General features: G+C 44.3%; 1 protein-coding gene across 19 annotated transcripts in view; it reads left to right on the top strand.

Annotated features, from left to right (window-relative positions):
• Positions 1 to 25,476, top strand: part of ZNF532 (zinc finger protein 532) — a 109,025-nt gene that overhangs the window by 17,436 nt on the left and 66,113 nt on the right. For 13 of the 19 annotated variants that reach the window (XR_002176796.3, XM_019937135.3, XM_019937141.3 and 10 more), the window contains one exon: positions 24,608 to 25,353. The exons of the other annotated variants lie outside the window; for them this stretch is intronic. Coding sequence is in view for 12 of the 13 variants with exons in the window: in XM_019937135.3 (XP_019792694.1) it covers positions 25,228 to 25,353 (126 nt within the window). In the remaining variant the exon portion in view is untranslated. The remainder of the gene's footprint in view (positions 1 to 24,607; positions 25,354 to 25,476) is intronic. 19 annotated transcript variants of the gene reach the window in all.

Here is a 25,476-nt window from a genome sequence, read left to right on the forward strand (position 1 = left end):
ACCTCTAATTTAGAAAATCTATACTTTGCTTCAAGCTAGAATTATAGAGATGCTACTGAAAAGTGTGGCATTTATAAAATGCCAAAGGAATGTTTCTGAAGCCTTCATGAGTTTTTCTCTTAAGCCAGGATCTTTTGTTTTTAGTACTTAAATGGGTCTGTAAGTGATTTCTTAGTTTTGAAATAATTGGAATTCACCAAACACGAAACATTTTGTATCCAACTAATAGCAAAGAAATTTAGAAATTTTTTTCTTGCTCTCTCATCATTGAAACTGTTTGAATAACCCACTTCAAGCAGAGGCTGTAATGACTTTTTCTGAAGTTTATTAATGGTGACAGATTTAGCCCAGACCCTTTCAGTATTTCTATAAACTCATGGACAAATTAGTGAATTGCCGGCACAGGGGCCTTTTAGTTAAAAGAATGTGGAATATCCAGTGGGAGATAGAGCGCTTGCAAAAGTACCTTTGACAGAATTGCCAAGGTTGATGATTCTGACTCTCCCCGAGTTCATAGGAAATGTAAACTTTCATCTACTTCCCTGTAGGTAAGAGATTGTGAAAATGCTTAGGTGGTGAACTTTGAAAACCATCCTGCCCCTGCCCTTTCTGGATTCAGGCGTCAGATGTTTAGTGTGAAACCTGAGCCTTTCTAGGAACTTTACGTATCTATACATTTTACGTACCTGTATGTATAAATGTATAAAATGCAGTATGCTTATTTTACATAACTGTCTGTATAAACATGTACAATGCAGTATGCTTATTTTTTCTTTTTGATTTTAATGTAGCGTATATATTGTTTTAGGAACTGGTTCCCCCCCCCCCACTAAATGGTGTATCTTGATTGTTCCATGTCAGTATCTATAATAGCTCTACCTTACTTTTAATGAGTGCATAGCACTCCATTAGAAAGGATGTACCATGAACAATGTGAATGTACTTAACACTGTTGAACTGTGCACTTAAAAATGTTGAAGATGGTAAATTTTATGTTATGTATATTTTACCACAATTTAAAAAAGAAAAAGGTTGTACCGTAATTGATATAATCATTTCTCTGCTGATGGACATTTATACGTTTTCCAGTGTTTTGCTGTATTGCAAATAACTGTGCACCAAACATTTTTACACAGATGCCCCTCACTTTGGAAGATTTTATTTCTCTGGTTTAAAGCTTTGCGCCTGTGCACTAAGATCAATGGCATGTCTTCCAGATCCAGCAACTGGGATCCTGGCCCTTTTTCCCTTGGGAGTAGCTAAGGAAAGAACAGGTTTTTTCCTTCTGGACTTTAAGAATTTCTTGGTTGTGAGTGTGGTTTTGGAGAGAGAATCCCATAGTTTGTAATCTCCTCAGCTGAAGGTTTTCTTTCATTAGACTTGGAGGGTGTCTGGGCAAGCCCCTTGCCCCAAACACCTGTTGACTGTCTCGCGCCAGATATCTGCAGAGACCGTCGGCCCAGGTAGGTGACCTGGTTCCCAAAGGCATTCCTGGAGGTGAAAGGAAGGCCACCCGTTGGGAAGACCGGTGGCTGAGTTTCAATAACCGGGTTTGGCCGGCCGCTTACTCCTTCACACAGTTGTCTGGGCAGAACTGAGCCAGCTCTTCAGACGCAGGGCTTTGGTATTTGGTCAGCTCTGACTCCGGCCTTCGAGCTTTTCTAGCAGAGCCATCATGTTGAAATGCTAACCCGAGGGCAGTCCTGCCCTTCAAATTTACATTCTGCTTTCTAAAGAAAAACACAGGACAGGTATTTTTGGACGCTTTGTGTATTCGGTTAAGTAGATATTCCATGTTTGAGAGCCCTGGCGCTCACGGCAAGTCAGCACAACTCTATTTTTGACTCTTGCGCAGGGAAAGAAAACAGCGGTCACGTGGATGGACTGGAGTTGCTTAATTTGGGTATGTCGGGTGCGGCTTCAGTCACGGGGCAGTCCAGCACCCTGAGTCTCCGGCGCTTGGTGTCGGGGAGGTGGTCTGGTGGCAGAAGAGGGACATAAACTGGTCCTCGGCAGCAGTGCGGGACCCGTCCCCTCCCCCTGGGGCCTCCACAAAGCCAAGCCAGAACCCCAGGGCTGAGCGTGCGGGAGCCTCTGCCCTGCGGGATGAGCCAGTCGTGGTGAAAGTGTCCTTTCCCAAATCCTAGGACCACGCTGGGCGGGGGGGTGGGGTGGGGGGGTGAGCTGTGGTTAGTCCCACTTCCTGAGGAAGTGACTGAGGGCGAGCTCTGTGAAAGCTGCTTTATCCAGGAGTCCCGCGGGGCCAGCCGGGGAGGAGCAGACATCCCATGCAGATTGGTTGTCCTCTGGGCAGGGGCTTTGAAATCAAAGGAGCCCTCTGCAGACATCTTTCTGTTAGTTCCGTTTGATGTTTTTGTGCTTCGCTCTCAAAAATTATTTCTTACTGCTCTGCCGTTCCAGTTGTCTTTCTGTGGATGTCCTGTACCTGGGTAAACAGAAGATGGAAAGAGCAGGAGTTTGTCTTCCACACAGAGGGTTTTCTGGGGTTATGCTCTGATCTAAGTTACAAAAACGCAAATGCATTTTAAAGGAATGTAGCCACTTGAATAATAAAACACAATTTTCAGGGGATATTTAATTTTCTACAGGCAGACTCAGGATACAACTCCGGGGTGTTCATTAATAAAGCAAAATGTGGAAAATGGGACATTTTGGAACATTTTAGCCAACTGCAAATTAAAATCAAATATTAAATCCGTTTTAACTCCATGTGAAAGTAAAGAACCACTTCTGACGTACCCTGTCATGGCTCAGTGTTGCATATTTTCTAATTTTGTGAAGATGGAATAGAATATTTTCATTTTGAGTTAAAAAAATGATTATGTGATTCAGACTTTCCTTCCCTTTTCCTCCTGTCTTCAGCATATTGTGGGCCATATTTTCTCTTTCCTTGATTTTCCTCTCTTCCTTCCCTTCTTCCCAAGCATTTAGATAACACTTAAGAGCTAAAAGCTCTGAAGTTAGGTGAGTGGAGGTGAGTAAACTCCTCGTGGGCTCCCTGTGTCCAGGTGGGCGTCACATATAAAGAAGGGTGTTTGTCAGGGTGGAGCCTCCATCCTGCGGGCTGTCTTTCTTTTACTTTTTCTTTATATTACTTTTACTTGCCTCTTCATAGACATATTTGACTTTATTTCTATAAAATACAGTTACTAAGAAAACAGCATCACATTAACTTGTACATTCAACTTGAAAGGGCGTATTCCCAGACTGGAGCAGGTGCTTAGAAAATATAAACTCCTAAGTAAAATGAAGTACCGTTGTCAGTGCTCCCCTGTCATAACCGGGGCATATCCAGATGTTGTGTGCCTCAGGCTTCCACATTCTTTCCTACTCTTTTTCACCAGAAGGGTGGTTATTACCTCTTTAATGACTTCTAGTTAGTTTTTTGACCTTTAACTGTACCTGGTATCTGCTTGCTGAAATCTCCGTGACTCTGCATTGCCCTGTTGAAGGAATTCTTTTTTTTTTTTTTTTTAATTTTCATTGGTGTATAGTTGCTTTACGATGTTGTGTTAGTTTCTACTGTACAGCAAAGTGAATCAGCTATACGTATACATATATCCCCTCTTTTGGATTTCCTTCCCATTTAGGTCACCACAGAGCATTGAGTAGAGTTCCCTGTGCTATACAGTAGGTTCTCATTAGTTATCTATTTTATTTATTTTAAAAATTTTATTTATTTAATTTAAAGATATTTATTATTTGGCTGCATCGGGTCTTAGTTGCAGCATGTGGGATCTTGGTTGTGGCATGTGAGAATCTTTCATTGCGGCACGTGGACTCTTCGTTGTGGCACATGGGCTTCTCTCTAGTTGTGGCACGTGGGCTCCAGAGCATGCGAGCTCTCTAGCTGCGGCACGCCAGCTCAGTAGTCGCGGCCCGCAGTCTCTCTGGTTGTGGCATGCAGGCTCAGTAGTTGCGTTGCGCAGGCTTAGTTGCCCCGAGGCACGTGGGATCTTAGTTACCCCACCAGGGATTGAATCCACGTCCCTTGCATTGGAAGGTGGATTCTTAACCACCGGACTACCAGGGAAGTCCCAGTTATCTATTTTATACATAATATCAGTAGTGTGTATGTGTCAATCCCAATCTCCCAGTTCATCCCAGCCCCCACCTTTCCCCAAAGGAATTCTCCCCCCAACCTTTTTTGAGAAATTTAAAAGTACTTTGTACTTTAAATTTAAATTAAATTAAAATATAATTTAAATTTAAAAATTATGAGTTACATATCAAATACTACCTATATTCCTACCAGCCACTCTTTTAACTGTGAATGTCTTGGTACACATGTTCTGTTCCCTCCCCCTCTGTCTCTCTGTTCAGCCCTCTTTTCTCCTCCTTTCCCTTCTCCTCCTCCCCTTTTCTCCTTTTTCCTGGGACCTGGGACCTTTGTACTTAAGGATATTTTAAAAATCACCAGATAAAATGGATTATGCTTTATAAATGGGGTTTTAAAGTTTTTTTATACTTGGTTTTGGTCTATTGTTTTGCATATGTCTTAAGACTTTTTACCTAAAATAAGAATTTATCTATACCAAGTCTGACTAAAGGTGCCTTGGAAAGTTGACTAGCTACCTCATTCTGTCCTTCTGACCAGTGCTTTTCATTGTCGACCATACCATTTTCTGTCTCACCCTGGCATGATAGGACAGTAAGTGCCAGCCTAAACCACTTTGCCCTCTCTCCTGAGGCTTGGTGAACTCCTGGGTTCATACTTCGCTTGACTTGGGGGAAGTAGTCGATTGCCTAGAAAAGATTTCCTTCAGGCTAAGATCCTTTAGGAAAGTGAAAGTAAAGGAGTACCAAATATCAGGCATATGCATGCATATGGATACTTCTCCGTAGGCAAGCCTGGTTTACTCTGAAGTCAAGAATATGTGGTCTCTTGATGAGTGGAATGACAGAAATTGCTCTTTGAGACATGGTAAACAAGGGTTACGCTTTATGAGCGTGAGTAAATGGTTTTAATGTCTCTGTTTCCCTCATCTTTCACTTTATCACATGAGTTAAAAATACATCTTCAGAATTTTAAAGCAAATGGGTGAAACTCAGCACTGTATATCTTAAAGGTTATTTTTTGAAGTGTTCTTATTTTTACAAGAATTCTTGAAGAGAAAGTTTTCTCTTGCGGTTCTGTGCTTTGGCAGAGTCTTTTTGGAATAGATCAAAGTCTGTATTTAAAAGGGTACTCCTGCACAAATGTGTGTGTTGAAATAACGTGGATGTATGTCTGTGACATGATGGAAACGTGTATAGACATAGAAAGTTGTCTGATATATTGTTGAACGTAAAAAAAGCCTATTATGTTAAAATTATATATGTGTTTTTATGTTTATGCGTGCATTTAGAAGTCTGTATCCGAAATATTATCAGTGATTCAAGTGGGCCTCCTGGAGACTTTGACTTTCTGTTGCTTATACTTCTGTTTTTTTTTTTTTTTAGAATATTGGCAAAGAGCATATACTACTCTTACAAGAAAAATGTTTTAAAAATCCAGGAAAGAAAGCGAGGTATTTTGTATAAATGGCAGTCTGTTGTCTAAATAAAGCTCTTTTCAAAGATGCTACCTGGGCATTCAGTTAAGAGTGATCCTAAGGACGACGTAGCGATGTTCACGTAGAGATTTTGAATCTAAGAATCTAAGAGGTTGTGTTGGCTGGAAGGTCCCTGAGTGGGGGGTGAAGAAGACAGAGGAGGTAGGATACTATTAGTGCAGCGGAATTCATGCAGAGGGACTCAAGGTTCTGCTGCTGATGGACGAAATGATGGGCTTCTTGCCCTATCGTTGCTGTAGTGTTCATTACACAGAACGTCTAAGGAATGCTTGTCAGTAAACTGAGAGCAAGTTGGTTATTCCAGGCTATCAAATCAGCAATTTCTAATTTGTACTTCAAAGAAACAAAAGAGTAATTAGAAGTTTCTCATTACTTTTAGACGTCAGTGAATCTCTTCCCATTGTGGAGTAAGTTAATGGTTAGCTTTCAGAAATGAGGTAATTAGGAAGCTGTATACATTTTTGGATCTAAGTGCTTATTACTTAATATATTAGAGCTGCTTGAAGACCTAGCTTCCTCGTGAAACGGTTGGCTTTAGTATTTTATCTTCAAAGGGTTTGTTTGGCCTATGCGTCTCTGTGTGGAAGCCAGAGAGAGCAGTGGTTGTGTGGGGTGGAATGGTGGCACCGTTGGAATTTAACTGTGGATCAGCTGGGTGGTTCCAGCGTATCCGAATCCTTCAGGAAAGCCGGCAGAGTTCACTGGGCTTATCGTGGCTTTGTCCTTCTCTTGTACTGACTGTCTTTGGTAGTGCGGTAGAAGAGCCATTTCCTCTGGCTCTAGACTCACACTGCTTAGAGAGGGAAGAGATGCTCCACGGCCCCGTGCTGTCTTGCTGGTACCTTTGTAGTGGATCCCCATTGTCTTCTTGTTCTTAGTCCATCATTTGTCTTCTCATTGTTATCAGCGCTTTTGCAAAGAAGCATAAATCCATGATTTTCATCGTGGAAAGCCTTCTGTTTAGGAAGTGTTTAAATAATAAAATAAGTGAAATAATATTCTCATTAATCAAATCCAATAAACCATGGCTCGCTCTGGGTATTAATTGGCGAGGCTTTAGGAGTATTGACCTCCTTACTCTTCCTGAAAGAATCAATTAATCATTTGCTTTTTCTGCAGTTTTTGTTTTTTTTAATACATTTATTTATTTATTATTTATTTATTTTTGGCTGTGTTGGGTCTTCGTTGCGGTGCATGGGCTTTCTCTAGTTGTGGTGAGCGAGGGCTACTCTTTGTTGTGGTGCACAGGCTTCTCATTGTCGTGGCTTCTCTTGTTGTGGAGCACGGCCTCTAGCCACACGGGCTTCAGTAGTTGTGGCATGCGGGCTCAGTAGTTGTGGTTCATGGGCTCAGTAGTTATGGCACACGGGCTCAGTAGTTGTGGCTCATGGGCTCAGTAGTTGTGGCACTCGGGCTCAGTAGTTGTGGCGCACGGGCTTAGTTGCTCCGTGGCATGTGGGATCTTCCCGGACCAGGGCTCGAACCCGCGCAGGCGGATTCTTAACCACTGTGCCACCAGGGAAGCCCTTTTCTGCAGTTTTGATCCTCCCTTTACTCGCTTCATTGTCAGGCACTCCTTGGCATTTTATGATCAGAACTAGCCTATCAAGTTTTTCTAGATATTTTGGCAGTTTTATCTAGGTTAATGTTGTGCCCTACCTGGAATATTTTAGACGTTAATGTACATTAAAGTTGGAGGGAGGTGCTACTGGAATCATAAGAACTGTGTTGTGGGACTTGGAAAAAAGTTAATATCCCACAGGAAAGGGCAAGAGAAATTGTACCCGAACTTTCCCCTCTTGTCTAACATCCCTGTGGCACGGGGCCAATGAGCAGAGGCTCTAATTGCGTTCTTCTGTGTAAATTGTCACTAAATTTTGACCCCAGTTGGCTCGCCCCACTTGGATTGTCTGACAGCGTGTGCCAATCGCAGCCGGCATTGGTGGTGGTCTACAGAGACTAGGCATCTTCTGCATGCCTGGCCGTCTCTGCTTTGTGTGGGGCTGTCTGCTTGTGAATAGACTTCTTTCTTTCTTTTGGTTTTTAATTTTTTTGGCTGCACCTCGCCGAGAGGCTTGCGGGATCTTAGTTCCCCGACCAGGGATGGAACCCTTCCCCCCTGCAGTGGAAGCGAGGAGTCCTAACCACTGGACCTCCAGGGAATTCCTAGACTCATTTCTTGAATGTGGTATTTCCCAGAAGGCATGGAGCACCTCTGAGATGTTCTCCAAGGAAAAGAAGGTCCAGGGGTCAAATAGATTTGGGAAACATTCCACATTCCAGCCCTTCTCTGTGATTCAAGATGCACGTTGCTCTGTTGAAGATCTCAAAGGAGGTGGGAAGAAAGATTCCCACATTTTGTGGAATGTCTTGTGGTAAAGAAGCCAGTTTAAACTTCGTTTAACCATGGGACCCTAGAATCTTCCTTCCCTCCTAATATCTGTAAAGAGAGCACATTCTGGGGACTTGCGATGGTGGGAAACGAGTTGAGGCTGCCTCTCACCAGCACACCGCGCCCGTCGCAGGTACCTCTTCTCAACCCCCCGGGGATGTCATATCAGTACCTGGAAATGTATCATGGTGGGAGTATTTAAATCACAGAAATGGGTAAACACTAAAAATCAGGACTGCCCACCCCTCAGACTGCTGGTTGTTAAAGGTTACAAGCCCTCTGCTGATAAGCAGCCCATTTCAAGATGTTGCAGAAGAGAGCCGGACGTTAGAATACACTTCTCAAATCGTCATTTAAAAATTGATTGTAACTTGTTCTCCCTGTTCAGTGCAGCAGGTTTGTTTTTTTTTAAATTGTGGTGAAACACATGTAACATAATAGCTTTCATTTTAACCCTTCTTCAGCGTACAGTTCAGTGGCATTAAATGCATCACCCTCAACAAACTTTTCCATCACCCCCAACAAAAACTCTGAATCAATTAAACTATAACTCTCCCTTCCCCTCTTTCCCCAGCCCCTGGTAACTTCTGTTCTGTTTTCTGTCTCTCTGAGTTCATCTATTCCAGGTACCTTAGATAAGTGGAAAGTGTAGCAGTTTTTTTCTGGCATGTCTGCTGTGACCCAGCCGAGCCATCCCTGGTGTCCGGTGGGAAGGAGGGTTGCAGCACATACCTGGGACATCCTCAGTCGTATGATCTTTATATTCCTCCTCCCCACACAGTTGTTTTTTTTTTTTTTTTTGTGGTACGCGGACCTCTCACTGCTGTGGCCTCTCCCGTTGCGGAGCACAGGCTCCGGACGCGCAGGCTCAGCGGCCATGGCTCACGGGCCCAGCCGCCCCGCGGCATGTAGGATCTTCCCGGACCGGGGCACGAACCCGTGTCCCCTGCATTGGCAGGCGGACTCTCAACCACTGCGCCACCAGGGAAGCCCCCCGCACAGTTTTTGGTCCGTATATATGAATCTCTTACTGTAAACCACCTTAAATCCTTCTTTAGAGGTATTATAGAGATAAAACAACATACGATATACATAAATGTTGAAAAGACCAGTAACTTGGGACGGACTGGAGCAGGTTGGGATTAATCAGTTAGAGAGAGGTGTCTTCAGGAGGCTCTGAACAGGAAGAAGATAGAGTAGGCAGAGGAATAGAGCATATGAAGAGAAACCAGCAAAAGAACAAGTTGGGAGACAAGATCTCAGCCTTATGTGACCTTCCATTTTAAACTGGGCAGCCTGGTTAGCTAGAGACATAAAAGGCTACACAGAATATATTCTTCAAAGGGCCATAGTTCTGTTTTGGGGTCAAGCCTTCGGTTGTAAGCCTTTTTCTTTTTTCTTTCTGTTTCTACCCCCCAGGACTTGGACAGAAACACAAAAAATTCTCTGGGTTGGAATTTCTCTTTGATATTGGTCCTGGTCTAAGGGGGAATTGTTACTCACATTTCATTATGTTTGCTCTTAGATTGGGTAAGTTTGACAGAACAGTTAAGCTGTTTCTGAATTAAGCAGTTTTGTAAGAGGTATTTTTTTCAGAATATAGATCATCTAAAAGTAGTTGAATGCCAAAAGCTTTTCTTCTCTCCCCATTTTTCCTTCCCTTTATTTATTTTTTGAATCTATCGCTCGATAGACCATCTCTCTCTCTCTTATAAATTTATTTATTTATTTTTGGCTGCGTTGGGTCTTCGTTGCTGTGAGCAGGCTTTCTCTAGTTGTGGTGAGCGGGGCCTACTCTTCCTTGCAGTGCGCGGGCTTCTCATTGCGGTGGCTTCTCTTGTTGCGGAGCACAGCCTCTAGGGGCGCGGGCTTCAGTAGTAGTTGTGCACAGGCTTAGTTGCTCCATGGCATGTGGGATCTTCCTGGACCAGGGCTCGAACCCATGTCCCTTGCATTGGCAGGCGGATTCTTAACCACTGCGCCACCAGGGAAGTCCCTCCTTCCCTTGATTTTTAACTCTCACTTGAGTAAGGGTCTTCTAAAAGCATTGAGGTTGGGGAAGAGAGACCTAACAAAGAAAAATACATTAAAAAAATTCTTTCTCATGACACCTAATTTTGGAATCGAAAATGACTATTTTGGGGTTTTCAGTTACATAACATTTTGGGACAAATAATAGAATTTGCTGTATTTCACTGTAAACAATTTTGAGACCACACAAAGTGCAGGAACAGCCTACGGGTTACAATCAGTGAACTGTTTTCACATTTGCATTTCTGTTTCGGAAAAGCCATGAACACATTTGATGTATTTTTGGAGAAACGAGGCTTGAGGAACAGAGTGATTTTTGAGTTGTTTACACTGAGGAAGGTGATGTGAAGTTAAGATGGTTAATGATTTTTAACAATTTAAATTTTTTGTTGAAGTAATACTTGTATACATAGATGAAAAAAAAATCCAACAGTATTTTCCAGTCCTTATCCCTGTAGGCAGTCAGTGTCAGCTCTTTGATCTGTTCTTCCGTTATTCTCGTTGCAAAGTAATATTCTTACGCTGCTGAATTTGGACTTCTTCATTTTAGAAATTACCTTCTGGCTGTCTGTTCTCGTGGGGATGATGAGCCTGGGCTGTGGACGCAGAAGGTCTGGGTTCTCGTCCATCCTCTCCCCTTCACTGGCCATCTTGTCCTTGAGCAACATACTTAAACGTTCCCTGCCTGATATACAAAACAGGGATGATAATGATAATCATGGCCCCCAGGCCTGCCCTTAATGTTGCAGGGCCTGGGGTAAGAGCACAAAAGGAGGCCAGATGGCTAAATATTTAAAAGGGATGATGAAATATTTAAGAGATACATTTAAATATTTAAAAGGTATATACCATATGCCTAAATATTTGAAAGGTTTAAATCAAGCTGTAGCTATGGCCTGGCCCCTGTTTTCACCCAGGGCCTGGGAGCCTGCTCCTCCAGCGTCTCCCTCAAGACCCAAAGTCTGGAGACGCCCTCATGCTTGGAGCAGCCCCGTGAGCTGAGTGATGGCAGGAACCTGCACGGGCGGCCCCGCTGGACGCTGGCCCTGGACCCACTGAACCAGCTGTAGACTGAGCGGCTCAAGCCTCCCAGGGAGCCTGGCTGTGGGTGGATTCTCCCAATGGGATAATTGTCTGGAGCTTTTTCTGACTGAGACTTATCCAGGCAGTTGTAAGCACCTCCCCAAACCTGCACCTTCTGGGGGGGGGGCGCCGCAGGGGCTCTGCCACCCCGGGGCAGAGGCTGCGATCTGCACGCAAATGCCCCTCCCTCCCTCACCCCATCTATCTCTTTCCCATGATTCCCAGTCACTCAGCCAGTTTCCAAAGTTAAAAACAAAAACCAACAGAAACAAAACTTGGCTTTGAGACTGAAAAACGAAAAAAGAAAAACCTCCGTGTTTAGATAAACGGGTTGTATGAAGCTTGGGCCCCGGGCAGAGGCTCCTTTTGTCTGGAGGCAGAGGTACTGAGTGCCCCTGGCTGTTGCGGGGAATCACAAGCAGAGCTCTCACCACAGTGCCTGCGGCACACCAAGTCCTGTACTGTTGTTTGCTGTGTTTCTTAAATTTTGGGGTGTTCTGTAACTTGGCTGTGGTGTGGACGTTTGTCATATGAGGTGCTGGGCCATCAGAGGTAGAGGCTTGCCAGGTTAAGCCAAAAAAAAAAAAAAAGATGCCCAGATAAACAATGGAATGTACTTCTAGGGAAAGACTAATTGTCGTTTATCTGAAATTCAGATGTGTCTGGCAGCTCTGTGAGGACCCTTTCAGTCTGAGACTTGGCTCCTTTAGTCTTGGGAGATATATTCCTGTATTATTTCTTTGATAATATAGTCTCTGTGTTTTCTCTTTCTGAAGCACTCTTATTAGACGTTGGACCCACTGGATTGACTTTTACTTTTTTTTTTTTGTTTGTTTGTTTGTTTTTTTGCGGTACGCAGGCCTCTCACTGTTGTGGCCTCTCCCGTTGCGGAGCACAGGTTCCCGACGCGCAGGCTCAGTGGCCATGGCTCACGGGCCCGGCCCAGCCGCTCCACGGCATGTGGGATCTTCCCAGACCGGGGCATGAACCCGTGTCCCCTGCATCGGTAGGCGGACTCTCAACCACTGTGCCACCAGGGAAGCCCTGAACTTTTACTTTTAATGCCTTTTCTCTCCTATTGTCCAGATCTCTTTTCTGAGAGATACCCTGATTTCCTTGATTTTTTTTTTTTTTTACTTGTTTTATCTTTTATTTCATTATTACTATTTATTCTTTCCAAACATCCCTTCTTGTTCTTTGGGTGCTGCTTCTCCATAACTTCCTGCTCTTTTCCTCTGAGGATAGTGTTTATGCACGTCCATATGCTTCTCTACTCTTGGAGGCATTTCTGTCCTCATTTTGCTCTTTTATTTGTTTGTTTACTTTGGTCTGTCTTGTGTGGGAGGCTTTCCCACAGGTCTGGTGATCTTTAAGGACGAGACTGTGACAAGCTCATTGGAAGCGGTGCCCGCCCAGACCCGTCCTTGGGCTTCTCTGTGATCAGTCATGGACCCGGACTCTCCACCGAAGGATCCCACAGATGAGCACCTGGAGCTTTCGTTTCTCAGGGTCCATTCTTCTGCCTGGGGAATAAACTTGGCTTTTGGCCTTAGGGGTGGAGGAAAGGGAAGGCTAGGCTTTTCCATCTCCTGTCTCACCATGGGGGCTCTGAACCTTGAGCCTCCGTGGCTTTGGTTAACCCAGAGAATTTTCCTCTTGCCCTTCCCCCAGCTGTGCCAGGTAGCAGAGGGTCAGAGCACCATCCAGGAGCTCTTACAGGGGCATGCCCATCATACAAGGACATGCGGACTTCATCTACTCCCTGTTTTCAGCCCCACCCCACTCCTTCCAAGGCCTGAGCTTCTTTGAAGTCCCTGGGACTAACTGTCCTCCATGTCTGCAGCGCCCTCCTGCAGGACCTTGGGATATAACTTCTCGACCACTGTCCTCTTCCCTTTCCCAAAACTTTACTGGTGTCTTATGTTGGCTTTGGCTCCATTCTCATGGCCCTATCCTGTGGGTGTATACTGTATATTTTTGGTAAAAACTTTATTGAGAGCCAGTTCACATACTATACAATTCACCCATTTGTACCATACAGTTCAGTGGTTTTTGGTCTTTTCACAAGAGTTGTGTAACCATCTCCACAGTCAGATATAGGACCTTTCCATCACCTCAGAAAGAAAGCCTGTCTGTTGGTGGGAATGTAAATTGGTGCAGCCACTATGGAAAACACTATGGAGGTTCTTAAAAAACTAAAAATATAGTTACTATATGATCCAGCAATCCTACTCCTGGGCGTATATCTGGAGAAAACTAATTCAAAAAGATACATGCACCCCAGTGTTCAAAGCAGCGTTATTTACAATAACGAAGACATGGAAGCAACCTAAGTGAATATTGACAGATGAATAAAGAAGATGTAGTGTATATATGTATATATATATATACACATGTAGATGTAGTATATATATATGTATATATGTATATATATACGCATATATACACATATGTATATATATGTAGATGTAGTATATATATATGTGTGTGTGTGTATATATATATATATATACACACACACAATGGAATATTACTCAGCCATTAAAAAGAATGAAATAATGCCATTTGCAGCAACGTGGATGGCCCTAGAGACTGTCATACTAAGTGAAGTAAGTCAGACAGAGAAAGACAAATATCATATGATACCACTTATATGTGGAATCTAAAATATTATACAGGTGAACTTATTTACGAAACAGAAACAGACTCAACAGACATAGAAAACAAACCAATGGTTACCAAAGGGGAAGGGGAGCAGGGAAAGAATAAATTAGGAGTTTGGAATTAGCAAATACAAACTACTATATACAAAAGAGATAAACAACAAGGTCCTACTGCACAGCACAGGAAACTATATCCAATATCTTTAACCTATAATGGAAGAGAATATGAAAAAGAATAGATATATATGTAGAACTGAATCACTTTGCTGTACACCAGAAACTAACACTACATTGTAAATCAACTATACTTCAATTTTATTTATTTATTAAAAAAATTTTTTTTTAAAATTTATTTTTGGCCACCTTGGGTCTTCATTGCTGCACGCAGGCTTTCTCTAGTTGTGGTGAGCGGGGGCTACTCTTTGTTGTGGTGTGCGGGCTTCCCATTGCGGTGGCTTCTCTTGTTGCAGAGCACGGGCTCTAGGTGTGTGGGCTTCAGTAGTTGTGACGCACGGGCTCAGTAGTTGTGGCGCACGGGCTTAGTTGCTCTGCGGCATGTGGGATCTTCCCAGACCAGGGCTCAAACCCATGTCCCTTGCATTGGCAGGTGGATTCTTAACCACTGTGCCACCAGGTAAGTCCCTCAATTTTAAAAAATAATAAAAAAGTAAAATAAAATGGAGTAAAAATAAAAACAAAAATACAGTGCTTTTTAGTTGTCTCTCCCTAGTTCTCCCAACTCTCCAGCCCTAAGCAACCGCATATCGACTTTCTGTCTATATGTGCTATTTTTATCTTTCTAAAAATACTTTTAATGTCATCTTTGTAGGATTTCAGGAGGGAAGGGTAAGAAACTCATGAATTCAGTCAACTTTCTTTCGTGGCAAGTTCTTGCCATGTATAAAATATTAACATATAAAAGCATTCTGCCCATTTCTCTGCTTCTGCATTCTGAGGATTGACTGAAGTACCCTTTGACAGACGTGGGAATTTTCCTTGTATTCTCTCTCTTTTCCCCCGCCTTTTTTAATTCCCTTGTTTAATGCCTTTTTTAATTCCCTTGTTTAATGCCCTTGCTTGACCGGAACCTCTGATCTTTCAGAGCTGGGAATTGCCAAGCCCAGACGAGTGGCCTTCAAGTTCTCTTGGCTTCTGGAGTTTTCAAGTGTCTGAATAGTGGTTGTATGGGGTAGGTGACTTGGAGCTGGCAGGTCAGCCTCTGAATCCAGGCCCCCAGGTACCTTCTAGGTTGAGGCTCTGAGCTTGGAAAGTGGGTATTACTTTCAGTCACTTAACAGCTCTCACTCTCGTGCATTCACTAGTCAGTCAACACCTGCCCTTGGGCAGTTTTAGAAAATGGACTTTTGAGCTCTGACTGAGCCAGTGAGGTAGAGAAGACAGACACACAGACAGACAACATCACCTGTTATAAATGGTGATGAATACAGGGTCACAAGTTCTCATGGCCTTTGGGATTGACAGTGGATACTAACCTCTCCTTGGGGCAGCTGCCAGGGAGCCTTGCCCCCATCTCTTCTGGACTCCAGGATTCCTCTGCAGGTTCTGTACCTCACGCACTGCGTTCACAGCCTGCCAGGCTGTGGTCCTCTCCTTTCCCACCTCCAAGACTGCCTGCCTTCCTCTTTCCCTGAAGAAAGGGATCTCATCTTTCCAGAGAATTAGGTGGCTACGAGGTAGATGCTGCTACAATATGGGGGGCACTTAGCCCACGATTGCTTTGACTTTTCTCCAAGCCCGGTCTGCATTCCTGTTTTTCTCTAGCTTTTGTTGGTGTAGTGACTTGTTGGTGTTGGTTTAGGACTTGGACACTGCTTCTCTAGGATGGGGGCTCCTGGCTGGGGGCATGATGCTGGACTCCCAGCATGGCGTTCATCTGCCCATGGCGTGTTATGGCTGCTCAGGCTGGCGCTCAGCCCTCTGGGGGGGGCCTGGTCTGAGCTGGGCTCTGGTGACCTGTCAGTCAGCGTGTGAACATGGTCCAGAGGTGTGGGTTGGCCCAGGGTTAGGCAGGGAGCAGGTGAGACCGCAGCTAGTCCTTGGTTATCCTCGACTGGAGGACAGAGCTTTGGAATTAAGAGAGAGTTATAGGGCAGTCAGAGACGTAGTGAGTTGCTTTGTGAGTTGAAATTTTGTTGCCCTTTTTTTTTTTTTTACATCTTTATTGGAGTATAATTGCTTTACAATGGTGTGTTAGTTTCTGCTCCATAACAAAACGAATCAGCCATACATACACATATGTTCCCATATCTCTTCCCTCTAGCATCTCCCTCCCCCCTACCCTCCCTATCCCACCGCTCTAGGTGGTCACAAAGCACCGAGCTGATCTCCCTGTGCTATGCGGCCGCTTCCCACTAGCTATCTACCTTACATTTGGTAGTGTATATATGTCCATGCCTCTCTTTCGCTTTGTCACAGCTTACCCTTCCCCCTCCCCATATCCTCAAGTCCATTCTCTAGTAGGTCTGTGTCTTTATTCCTGTCTTACCCCTAGGTTCTTCATGACATTTTTTTTTCTTAAATTCCATATATATGTGTTAGCATACGGTATTTGTCTTTCTCTTTCTGACTTACTTCACTCTGTATGACAGACTCTAGGTCCATCCACCTCATTACAAATAGCTCAATTTCGTTTCTTTTTATGGCTGAGTAATATTCCATTGTATATATGTGCCACATCTTCTTTATCCATTCATCCGATCATGGACACTTAGGTTGTTTCCATCTCCGGGCTATTGTAAATAGAGCTGCAATGAACATTTTGGTACATGACTCTTTTTGAATTATGGTTTTCTCAGGGTATATGCCCAGTAGTGGGATTGCTGGGTCATATGGCAGTTCTATTTGTAGTTTTTTTTTTTTTCTTTTTTTTCTTTTTTTAACATCTTTATTGGGGTATAATTGCTTTACAATGGTGTGTTAGTTTCTGCTCTATAACAAAGTGAATCAGTTATACATATACATATGTTCCCATATCTCTTCCCTCTTGCATCTCCCTCCCTCCCACCCTCCCTATCCCACCCCTCCAGGCTGTCACAAAGCACCAAGCCAATATCCCTGTGCCATGCGGCTGCTTCCAACTAGCTATCTACCTTACTACGTTTGTTAGTGTGTATATGTCCATGACTCTCTCTCGCCCTGTCACAGCACACCCTTCCCCCTCCCCATAACCTCAAGTCCGTTCTCTAGGAGGTCTGCGTCTTTATTCCTGCCTTACCCCTAGGTTCTTCATGACATTTTTTTTTCTTAAATTCCATATATATGTGTTAGCATACGGTATTTGTCTTTTTCTTTCTGACTTACTTCACTCTGTATGACAGACTCTAGGTCTATCCACCTCATTACAAATAGCTCAGTTTCGTTTCTTTTTATGGCTGAGTAATATTCCATTGTATATATGTGCCACATCTTCTTTATCCATTCATCCGATGATGGACACTTAGGTTGTTTCCATCTCCGGGCTATTGTAAATAGAGCTGCAATGAACATTTTGGTACATGACTCTTTTTGAATTTCGGTTTTCTCAGGGTATATGCCCAGTAGTGGGATTGCTGGGTCATATGGTAGTTCTATTTGTAGCTTTTTAAGGAACCTCCATACTGTTCTCCATAGTGGCTGAACCAATTCACATTCCCACCAGCAGTGCAAGAGTGTTCCCTTTTCTCCACACCCTCTCCAGCATTTATTGTTTCTAGATTTTTTGATGATGGCCATTCTGACTGGTGTGAGATGATATCTCATTGTAGTTTTGATTTGCATTTCTCTAATGATTAATGATGTTGAGCATTCTTTCATGTGTTTGTTGGCAGTCTGTATATCTTCTTTGGAGAAATGTCTATTTAGGTCTTCTGCCCATTTTTGGATTGGGTTGTTTGTTTTTTTGTTATTGAGCTGCACGAGCTGCTTGTAAATTTTGGTGATTAATCCTTTGTCGGTTACTTCATTTGCAAATATTTTCTCCCATTCTGAGGGTTGTCTTTTGGTCTTGTTTATGGTTTCCTTTTGCTGCCCTTGAAGAGGAAGCGGTATTCTTTTCAATGTATGAACTCCAGGTGACCCACCAGTGGGTGATCCCGAGAGCAGGCCTTGGAGGCACATCTACACTAGGAGAGGGGCCAGCGTTTCGAAATGAAATGAGATGTGATAAAGAGCCAGGGCATCGTTCTGTAAGTACCCAAGAATGTTCCTCCTCCTTTTTCTCCAGTCAGACCATCATCACCTCAAAACTACTTCATTTTCTTGTCTCAAGAACATTTCTTCATTTTTCCTTTCTTTCCCCCTAGTTTGTTTTATTCTAACAAAGAGACAAAGAGGAAGAAAATAGCATTTTAATGCCTACGTGTTTGGTTCTTTTCATACATATTGTTTTCTTAAATACAGCAGTCTTATGATATGGAAGTTGTTATTAGTTCTCATTTGAAAGATGAGGAAATTAAGGCTCTTTCTTCAGAAAAACCTGAGGAATGGGTTCTTCATCCTTGGCTAATGGAGGGGTGTGTGTGTGTGTGTCTGTGTGTGTGTGTGTGTGTGTGTGTGTGTGTGTGTGAGAGAGAGAGAGAGAGAGAGAGATTCCAGGTTAAGAAATAGCATGGCCCTAGGAGGAAAGGTGTGTGTGTGTGTGTGTGTGTGTGTGTGTCCCCCACCCCCCCACCCAAGGAGAACAGTGGTTGGTCTCTGATTGAATAAGGTCTTTGGTGTCAGGCCAAGGAATTTGGACTTAATTTGGAAGGTGATTCAAGGATTTTTTTTTTTTTTTTTTTTATTGCGGTACGCGGGCCTCTCACTGTTGTGGCCTCTCCCGTCGTGGAGCACAGGCTCCGGACGCGCAAGCTCAGCGGCCATGGCTCACGGGCCCAGCCGCTCCGCGGCACGTGGGATCCTCCTGGACCGGGGCACGAACCCGTGTCCCCTGCATCGGCAGGGGGACTCTCAACCACTGCGCCACCAGGGAAGCCCTGGTTCAAGGATTTTTAATAGAAGGGAGTGATAGATAGGATTAAAGTGTAGTTTTAGAAAGATTAATCTGGCAATTCTGAATGAGAGCATAGAGAACGGGGTGTTGTGTTTTTCTAGGTGTAAGATGGGATGGTCCACAGTGAGAGGAGTGACAGGGATTATGTTCAGCATGGATGTAACATTGCCAAGGAAAAGATACAGGACTTGGTGAGAGAGAAAAATTTCATATAAAAAGTAAATGTATATATTTGAGATGGTAAATTTTATCACAGTTTTAACAAATGAAATGCGTACCTTGCTTTGCTTTCCTGTATGTGGGCTGTTAATTACATTGGCTTCGTGATATGTGTGGATTTTAATATTTGGTTGGGAACTTATACTGCTTATAATTTATTTAAAGGGAAACAGTAGTTCCCATTTTAGCTGTTAACTTCTGAAATGGCAAAACCCAGTTATGCTGTTATTGTAAAAAAGGAAAGGCTGGCCTTGTTAGAAGACACCTGAAGGATGACAAGAGGGGTAAATGATTCATTTCTTTCCACGTGACCTGTATAACCAAATTGCTAGGAGGGACTTATTTTTCAGGCTGTTTGTTTTTTTGCCTGCGCCACGTGGCATGCGGGGTCTTAGTTCCCCAACCAGGGATTGAACCTGTGTCCCCTGCAGTGGAAGTCCTGACCACTGGACCTCCAGGGAAGTCCCCACATAGGCTGTTGTTTTATACGGCTAACTGTGAGTGATTCAGTAGTCCAGCTGCCCACCTGGGGCATAAAGAGAAACCGAATAAATCGTTTATTGTCTCTGGCCACAGGCTGGGGCTGCCTGTAGTAGCAAACGGTCATCTCCATCATTTTGTGTGCAAGAAAGCATGGGGAATGCAAACTTTTAGAAATTCTATTTCTAATAAACTTAGGTTTAAAAGTTGCTAAGCTGTTTTGATTGCTCAGTGGCTGACCTTGAGGCAGCTTATTGGTAAGAGGATAAAATGGAAAATTAATCTCCACATATGCAGAGCTGTTATTTAAACATTTTAGGAATTACTTCTTGTTTGTAATGCCATTCGCCAACGTTCTTTGGGAGTAAAAGGATAGAAGTACCCAACTTCTGCTCATCCCAGCTCCCTTCTTTGCATTTTAATACTCCCCCACTCTCTTAACTATTCATTATCTCTCTTACTTTTTAAACAAAAACTAAAGTCCATGCTTTATTTAGATTTCCTCAGTTTTTACCCAGTGTCCTTTTTCTGTCCCAGGATCCTATCCAGGAGATCACATTGCATTTAGTCACCGTGTCGCCTTAGACTCCTCTTGCTGTGACGGTTCCTCAGACTTCCCTTGTTTTTTGTGACCTTGATAGTTTGGAGCAGGACTGGTCAGGTAATTTTGTAGAATGTCCCTCAGTTGGAATTTGTCTGTTTTCCCTGTGGTTAGGCTGGGGTGTGATGTGTTTCTGGGATAACGTGCTGTTCTGTCACATCAAGGGGACATACTATCCATATGACTTATCACTGTTGATGTTGCCCTTGGTCACCTGGCTCAGGTAGTGTTGGTGAGGCCTTTCCACTGTGGAGTTACTCTTTTCTCTCCCCTTTCCGTACCGTCGTCTTTGGAGGAGAGTCACTTAAGGAGTGGGATTATTCTTCGCCTCCGTAAGGGTAGGGCATCTGCCTAAGTTATTTGGAGTTCTGCACAGATTTGTTTGCCTTTCCCCATTTATTCAATCATTTGTATCAGTACGGACTCATGGATGTTTATTTTATATTTCAGGTTACAACCCAGTATTGCTTTATTTGTTGCTTGTGTTGTAACAGCTTGAGCCGTTGGGAACTCTTTCAGTTCACCTCTGTGTCCCTCTGACATGCTCCTCTCAATGCAGTTTGTTTCCTTTCTTTTTGTCTTGTTTTGGAGCACTTCCTTAATTTCTGGCACCACAGAATGCTCCAGGCTCATTTTGTGCATTTCCTGCCCAGTGCTGGAATTGGCCATTTCTTCAAGGAGCGCTGGTCTCTTTTTCTAGTGGAGAGCAGTGTTAGAAACCCAGGTCTCGGTGCTGGCTGTCCTCACTTTTGGTCTTTGCCAGGCATCTGCCCCAGTGCTGGGTTCACCTCACATGACTCATTTCTTCATTTTCCTGTCAAATCTTTTCATATGGTTGCCCAGATCTGTTTTTTTTTAAATTAATTAATCAATTTAAAAATTTTTGGCTGCGTTGGGTCTTCGTTGCTGTGCCCAGGCTTTCTCTAGTTGCGGCGAGCAGGGACTACTCTTCGTTGCGGTGCGTGGGCTTCTCGTTGCGGTGGCTTCTTTTGTCGCGGAGCACAGACTCTAGGTGCGCGGGCTTCAGTAGTTGTGGCACACGGGCTCAGTAGTTGTGGCTCACGGGCTCTAGAGCGCAGGCTTAGTATTTGTGGCCATGGGCTTAGTTGCTCTGCTGCATGTGGGATCTTCCCGGACCAGGGCTCGAACCCATGCCCCCTGCATTGGCAGGCAGATTCTTAATCACTGCACCACCAAGGAAGTCCCCAGATCTGGTTTTTATAGCTGTCAGAATTTTAGCCTAGATCAATACAAAATTATTCCTTGGATGGGCAATCAAGCTGCTTTTATATATTTTAAAAACGTGTTTTGTGTTCTAGTATCAACACTACATAGGAATCTGGCTACAAATTTAGATTGCATTTGGGTGGGTGATATTTTTGGTCTGTGATTTGTCTTTTAATACAGTTTTTACAAGAATTTTACAGATTCATGAACCTTAGGGAGATAGTTAAAAACCTATTAAAATTAAATTTTGTGCATTTGGTTTTATCAAGGCAAAATAAGCAGCTGAAATAAAATGGACCTGGGAGCTAGAGGCTTGCATTTATCATTCCCCAATTTAAGGTGCAGCTTAGATGGTAGAGAATGCCAAGGGTAGCGGTATAGTTAAATGAAGATTAATTAAAGTGTAGGCAACTGGAATGATATAAAATTCACATCTTCCGGATGTAATTTCTTCTCTGTATTTGTCCTTCCTGGGAAACCCTGCCTGAGAACCTTCTGAGCATGTGTCTTGCTATCGAGTGTGAGGGGGGGCTGTAAGCTGAAGTGAATATTCTTCTTTACTCCTTGTCTCAAAACAGAGATACACATTTTCTTTTCTGTTCCCCACATCACATTAATTATTAATCAGTTTTTTTTTTTTTTGGCGGTACGCGGGCCTCTCACTATTGTGGCCTCTCCCGTTGCGGAGCACAGGCTCCAGACGCGCAGGCTCAGCGGCCGTGGCTCACGGGTCCAGCCGCTCCGCGGCATGTGGGATCCTCCGTGACCGGGGCACGAACCCGTGTCCCCTGCATCGGCAGGCGGACTTTCAACCACTGCGCCACCAGGGAGGCCCTATTAATCAGTTTTTTATTCTATTTTATTTTACTAACTGAGACTCAAAACTTAGAGCTTGATAAAATTCTTGGATCTCCCGTGGGGAAAACTTACTCGTGCGGGTCCTGAGGATTTGGAGAAGGCAGGTCTCACCCCCGGCCTGCCCTGCATCTGGAGGACAGTACGTCTTCTGCAGGGCACCGAGCAGCCAGAATCCTTTCAGCTGTGGCTGCCGAGCTTGCTGCCGCTGCTCGTGGGAAGCTTTGCCCACCATGGAGTTGCTAGTCCATAGTTCTGCTGTCCGTTGGGCGCTGCGGAGCTCAAGTGAGGGCGGTGCCCCACGCCTCTGGTCTGAGCATCTCTTTGTCCACCCCCCTGGTTCTGACCTGCTGGGTCATTTGCACCTCAGCCTCTAATTCTGATCCCGACTGAGGCTCACGCCTCAGCCTGTGGGTTCTGTGCTGGACAGGGTGAGCCCCTGACCTTTGACCCCTAGCCCCTCGTTACCAGCCCCCCTGCTGAGAGTGCTGCCCACTTAGGCTCCTTTCTTTTCTTGCTCAGATCCAGACGCTGACGAGGAACCTGTCAGCCACACGGGTCTCCTGGCTGTGGTTGCAGGTCTCTGGTCTGGTTGTGGGATGAAAAGAGTAGGAACATGCCTTGAAAATGTCTGACCACCTGCCCTCCGTGTTTGAATGTTATGCTCTCTGTGCTTTTTGTGTAGTGTATTTGATCATGACAAAGTTCCCTCTAGATATCTAAATAGCACAGCCCTGGGGTTGGGTGTATGCTGTTATCTCCATTTTTAGGTGGAAAACTTTCCAACACAAAGAAGCCAGAGAGAGCACAGGGAACGTTAGTGCTGGGAGGGACATTGGGCCTCACACCCGCTGTCTGTGTGTTGTCGCTGGGACATTAAAGCTCATTCTCTTCACCAGGGTTTGTCCATAGAAACTAGTTTATTTTAGGCAACTGTATGGATGGGTTTTTGTATGCTCTTGCTTATTAAGTGACAAGAACGTAGGTCGGTAAGTGATTTCATGGAGCTGCAGAGAGAAGTAAATAGGAAATTCATCATCTCCCTCCATGCATTCATTCATCAGTCACAGAACAAATATTTCTTTTACAGCTAGTAAGCAAACCGTATTAGGAAAAGTTTAAACTTTCTAGTAATGTAGAAGTTGTATAAGAAGTCATCATTGTGTGTCATAAATATTTATAAAGTTGGGGGCAGGGTGGGCTTAAAGTAACTCTAATGCATGGTGGCAGCAACAGAATTGGTGCAGCCATCTGGGAAATCATTCTGGCATTTGTGTTCACAGATCAGAAAAAACGACCTATGGTTAGATCAAAATTTGGGAACTATAGCATCCCTCTTTTTGGAGACTTACAATATTTGTTGCGTAATAGAGGCTGTCCTGCAGAAAGAAATCTGTTCAGCGTAGAAAAATTCAGCATTTACTCTATGTATTTCAGTGCTGCGTTTGTGAAAAGCCTAGTAAGGTCCTTCAAAACTGGGGTCTGTGTTTCGCAGTGTGTGAAGTGCAGCACGTGAAGGGCTTTTACTGTTTTCCTAGTGGAGGTGAGTGTCATGGACAACGTGGATAGGACTTGGACGGGGGACAGGTTGGGAGGGAAAACGAAGGAGGGCTTTAGTGTAAGTTTGACCTCCTGTTGGGAGAGTCAAGTGGCATATAAAGTTGGCAATTGGAAAGGTGGCTCTGAAGGCAGAATTAGGGCTGTAGGTAGAAGTGTGTGAGTTCTGTGAATATATGGGATTGTTGTGACCACAGGGGTGGCCGAGGCTGCCTTTGGACAAAGGTAGGTGACAGAGTCTGACGGGACCCAGGAGGGGAAGAGCCAGGGAGTCAGGGGAAACCCGAGGGGCTTCTAGCAGTGCTTGCAGGGTCCACGAGAGGACAAGATGGCTGGAAAATGAAATTCTGCTGAAAGGCAGTGGCAGTAAGAACCACAGGCAACAAGGACCAGCACAAGGCAACAAAGAATGGGAATGGACCGTTTTTGGAGTGTTTTCTAGCTGTGAGGCACTCGCTTTATTTCATTTAGTAGCTATACACTATTAAATGAACGCATGCATTTTCATTTAACTTTTTATTTTGGAATAATTTTAGCTTCTAGAAAAATTGCAAAAATAATACAAAGAATTTCCAGGTGCCCTTTACCCAATTTTCCCTAGCCACCTTGTATAATTATAACATATTAATCAAAACTAAAAAATTATCATTGGTATAATGCTAACTAGACCATAGACTTTACTCAAATTTCAGCAGTTTTCAACTAAGTGGAGGACACTATTTGTGTACAGTTCCCTTTCTCTGTAACCTTACAGTATACAGTCAAGGTTTTGTTTTCCAAAGTTACTTGGGTGGGTTCTTTTCCTCCGTATGGTCTCTTCAGCATGGGTGTTACGTCATTTGCTTGTGATATAGTTAGTTCTTTGTTACACTTGGTCTCTTATTTTGGGCCTCTCCTCATTCCTGATTGCTTTTATTTTTTGTTTACACACAGTAAAACTCTCTGGGTCTTGACAAAGACATAGACGTGTGTATCCAGCCCCACAGTTGTGGTACAGAACAGTTCTGTCACCTCCACGTTTCCCCCTACAGCCTGGATCTTACAGTGGTTTCAGGCGAGTGGGTAGCAAAGGGGTGGGGAGGGAGCTGGGCGGTGTAGGGTCTCCCCGACGACTGAGAACTTGACTGTGAGGGCAGCGTGCCCATGGACAGAGCACAAGGGTAGGGTCTCCAGGTTGAGGCTGGGGGACGTCTCTTTAGCCAGTAGGTAGAGGTAATAGGAGTGGCCAAAAGCCCCGGAGCCGGGCAGCAACCTCCCAGTGAGGACCAGCTGGGAAAGGCCAGCTGTGCGGACCAGGCAGGGTCTGAAGGGGCAGGCGGACCGTGGGGAGGGGTCCTGCCTGTTGTCTTCGCAGCTGACTGTGGAAAGAAGGAGGTGTGGAGTAGGTACCAGGGGAAGGTTGGAAAACAGCCTCTGTCCCCTGGCAGGGTGGGAGTTAAGGAGAAGGAAAAGAGAGGGTGGTGGGGCAGAGTGACACAGAGGACGGCCTGGGGCACGAGGAGCGGGGATTTGCTGCAGTCCTCTCTGGAGGTACCCTTGACAGCTGCAGAACCATGTGGAAAACGCAAAGGAGCTTTTTACTGCAGAGCTTTCGTTTGACCTGTGAGTGCTTGGAGTTGGGGGGAGTGATGCGAGGAGTAGGCCAAGAACTGCGAGTCAAGCTTCTGGAAGAGGCTGAGGTTTGTAGGGACCATTTGCTTCTGTTCCTGTGGGAGGAAGGGTGGGTGGAGGAGGGAAGGGGAGGCGCTTGTTGGTGTAGCCTTGAGGGAAAAGTGAAGGATAACCCGCAGGGAGGGGCAGGG

This window comes from Tursiops truncatus, chromosome 13 (genome assembly GCF_011762595.2).
Source record: "Tursiops truncatus isolate mTurTru1 chromosome 13, mTurTru1.mat.Y, whole genome shotgun sequence".
NCBI lineage: Eukaryota > Metazoa > Chordata > Mammalia > Artiodactyla > Delphinidae > Tursiops > Tursiops truncatus.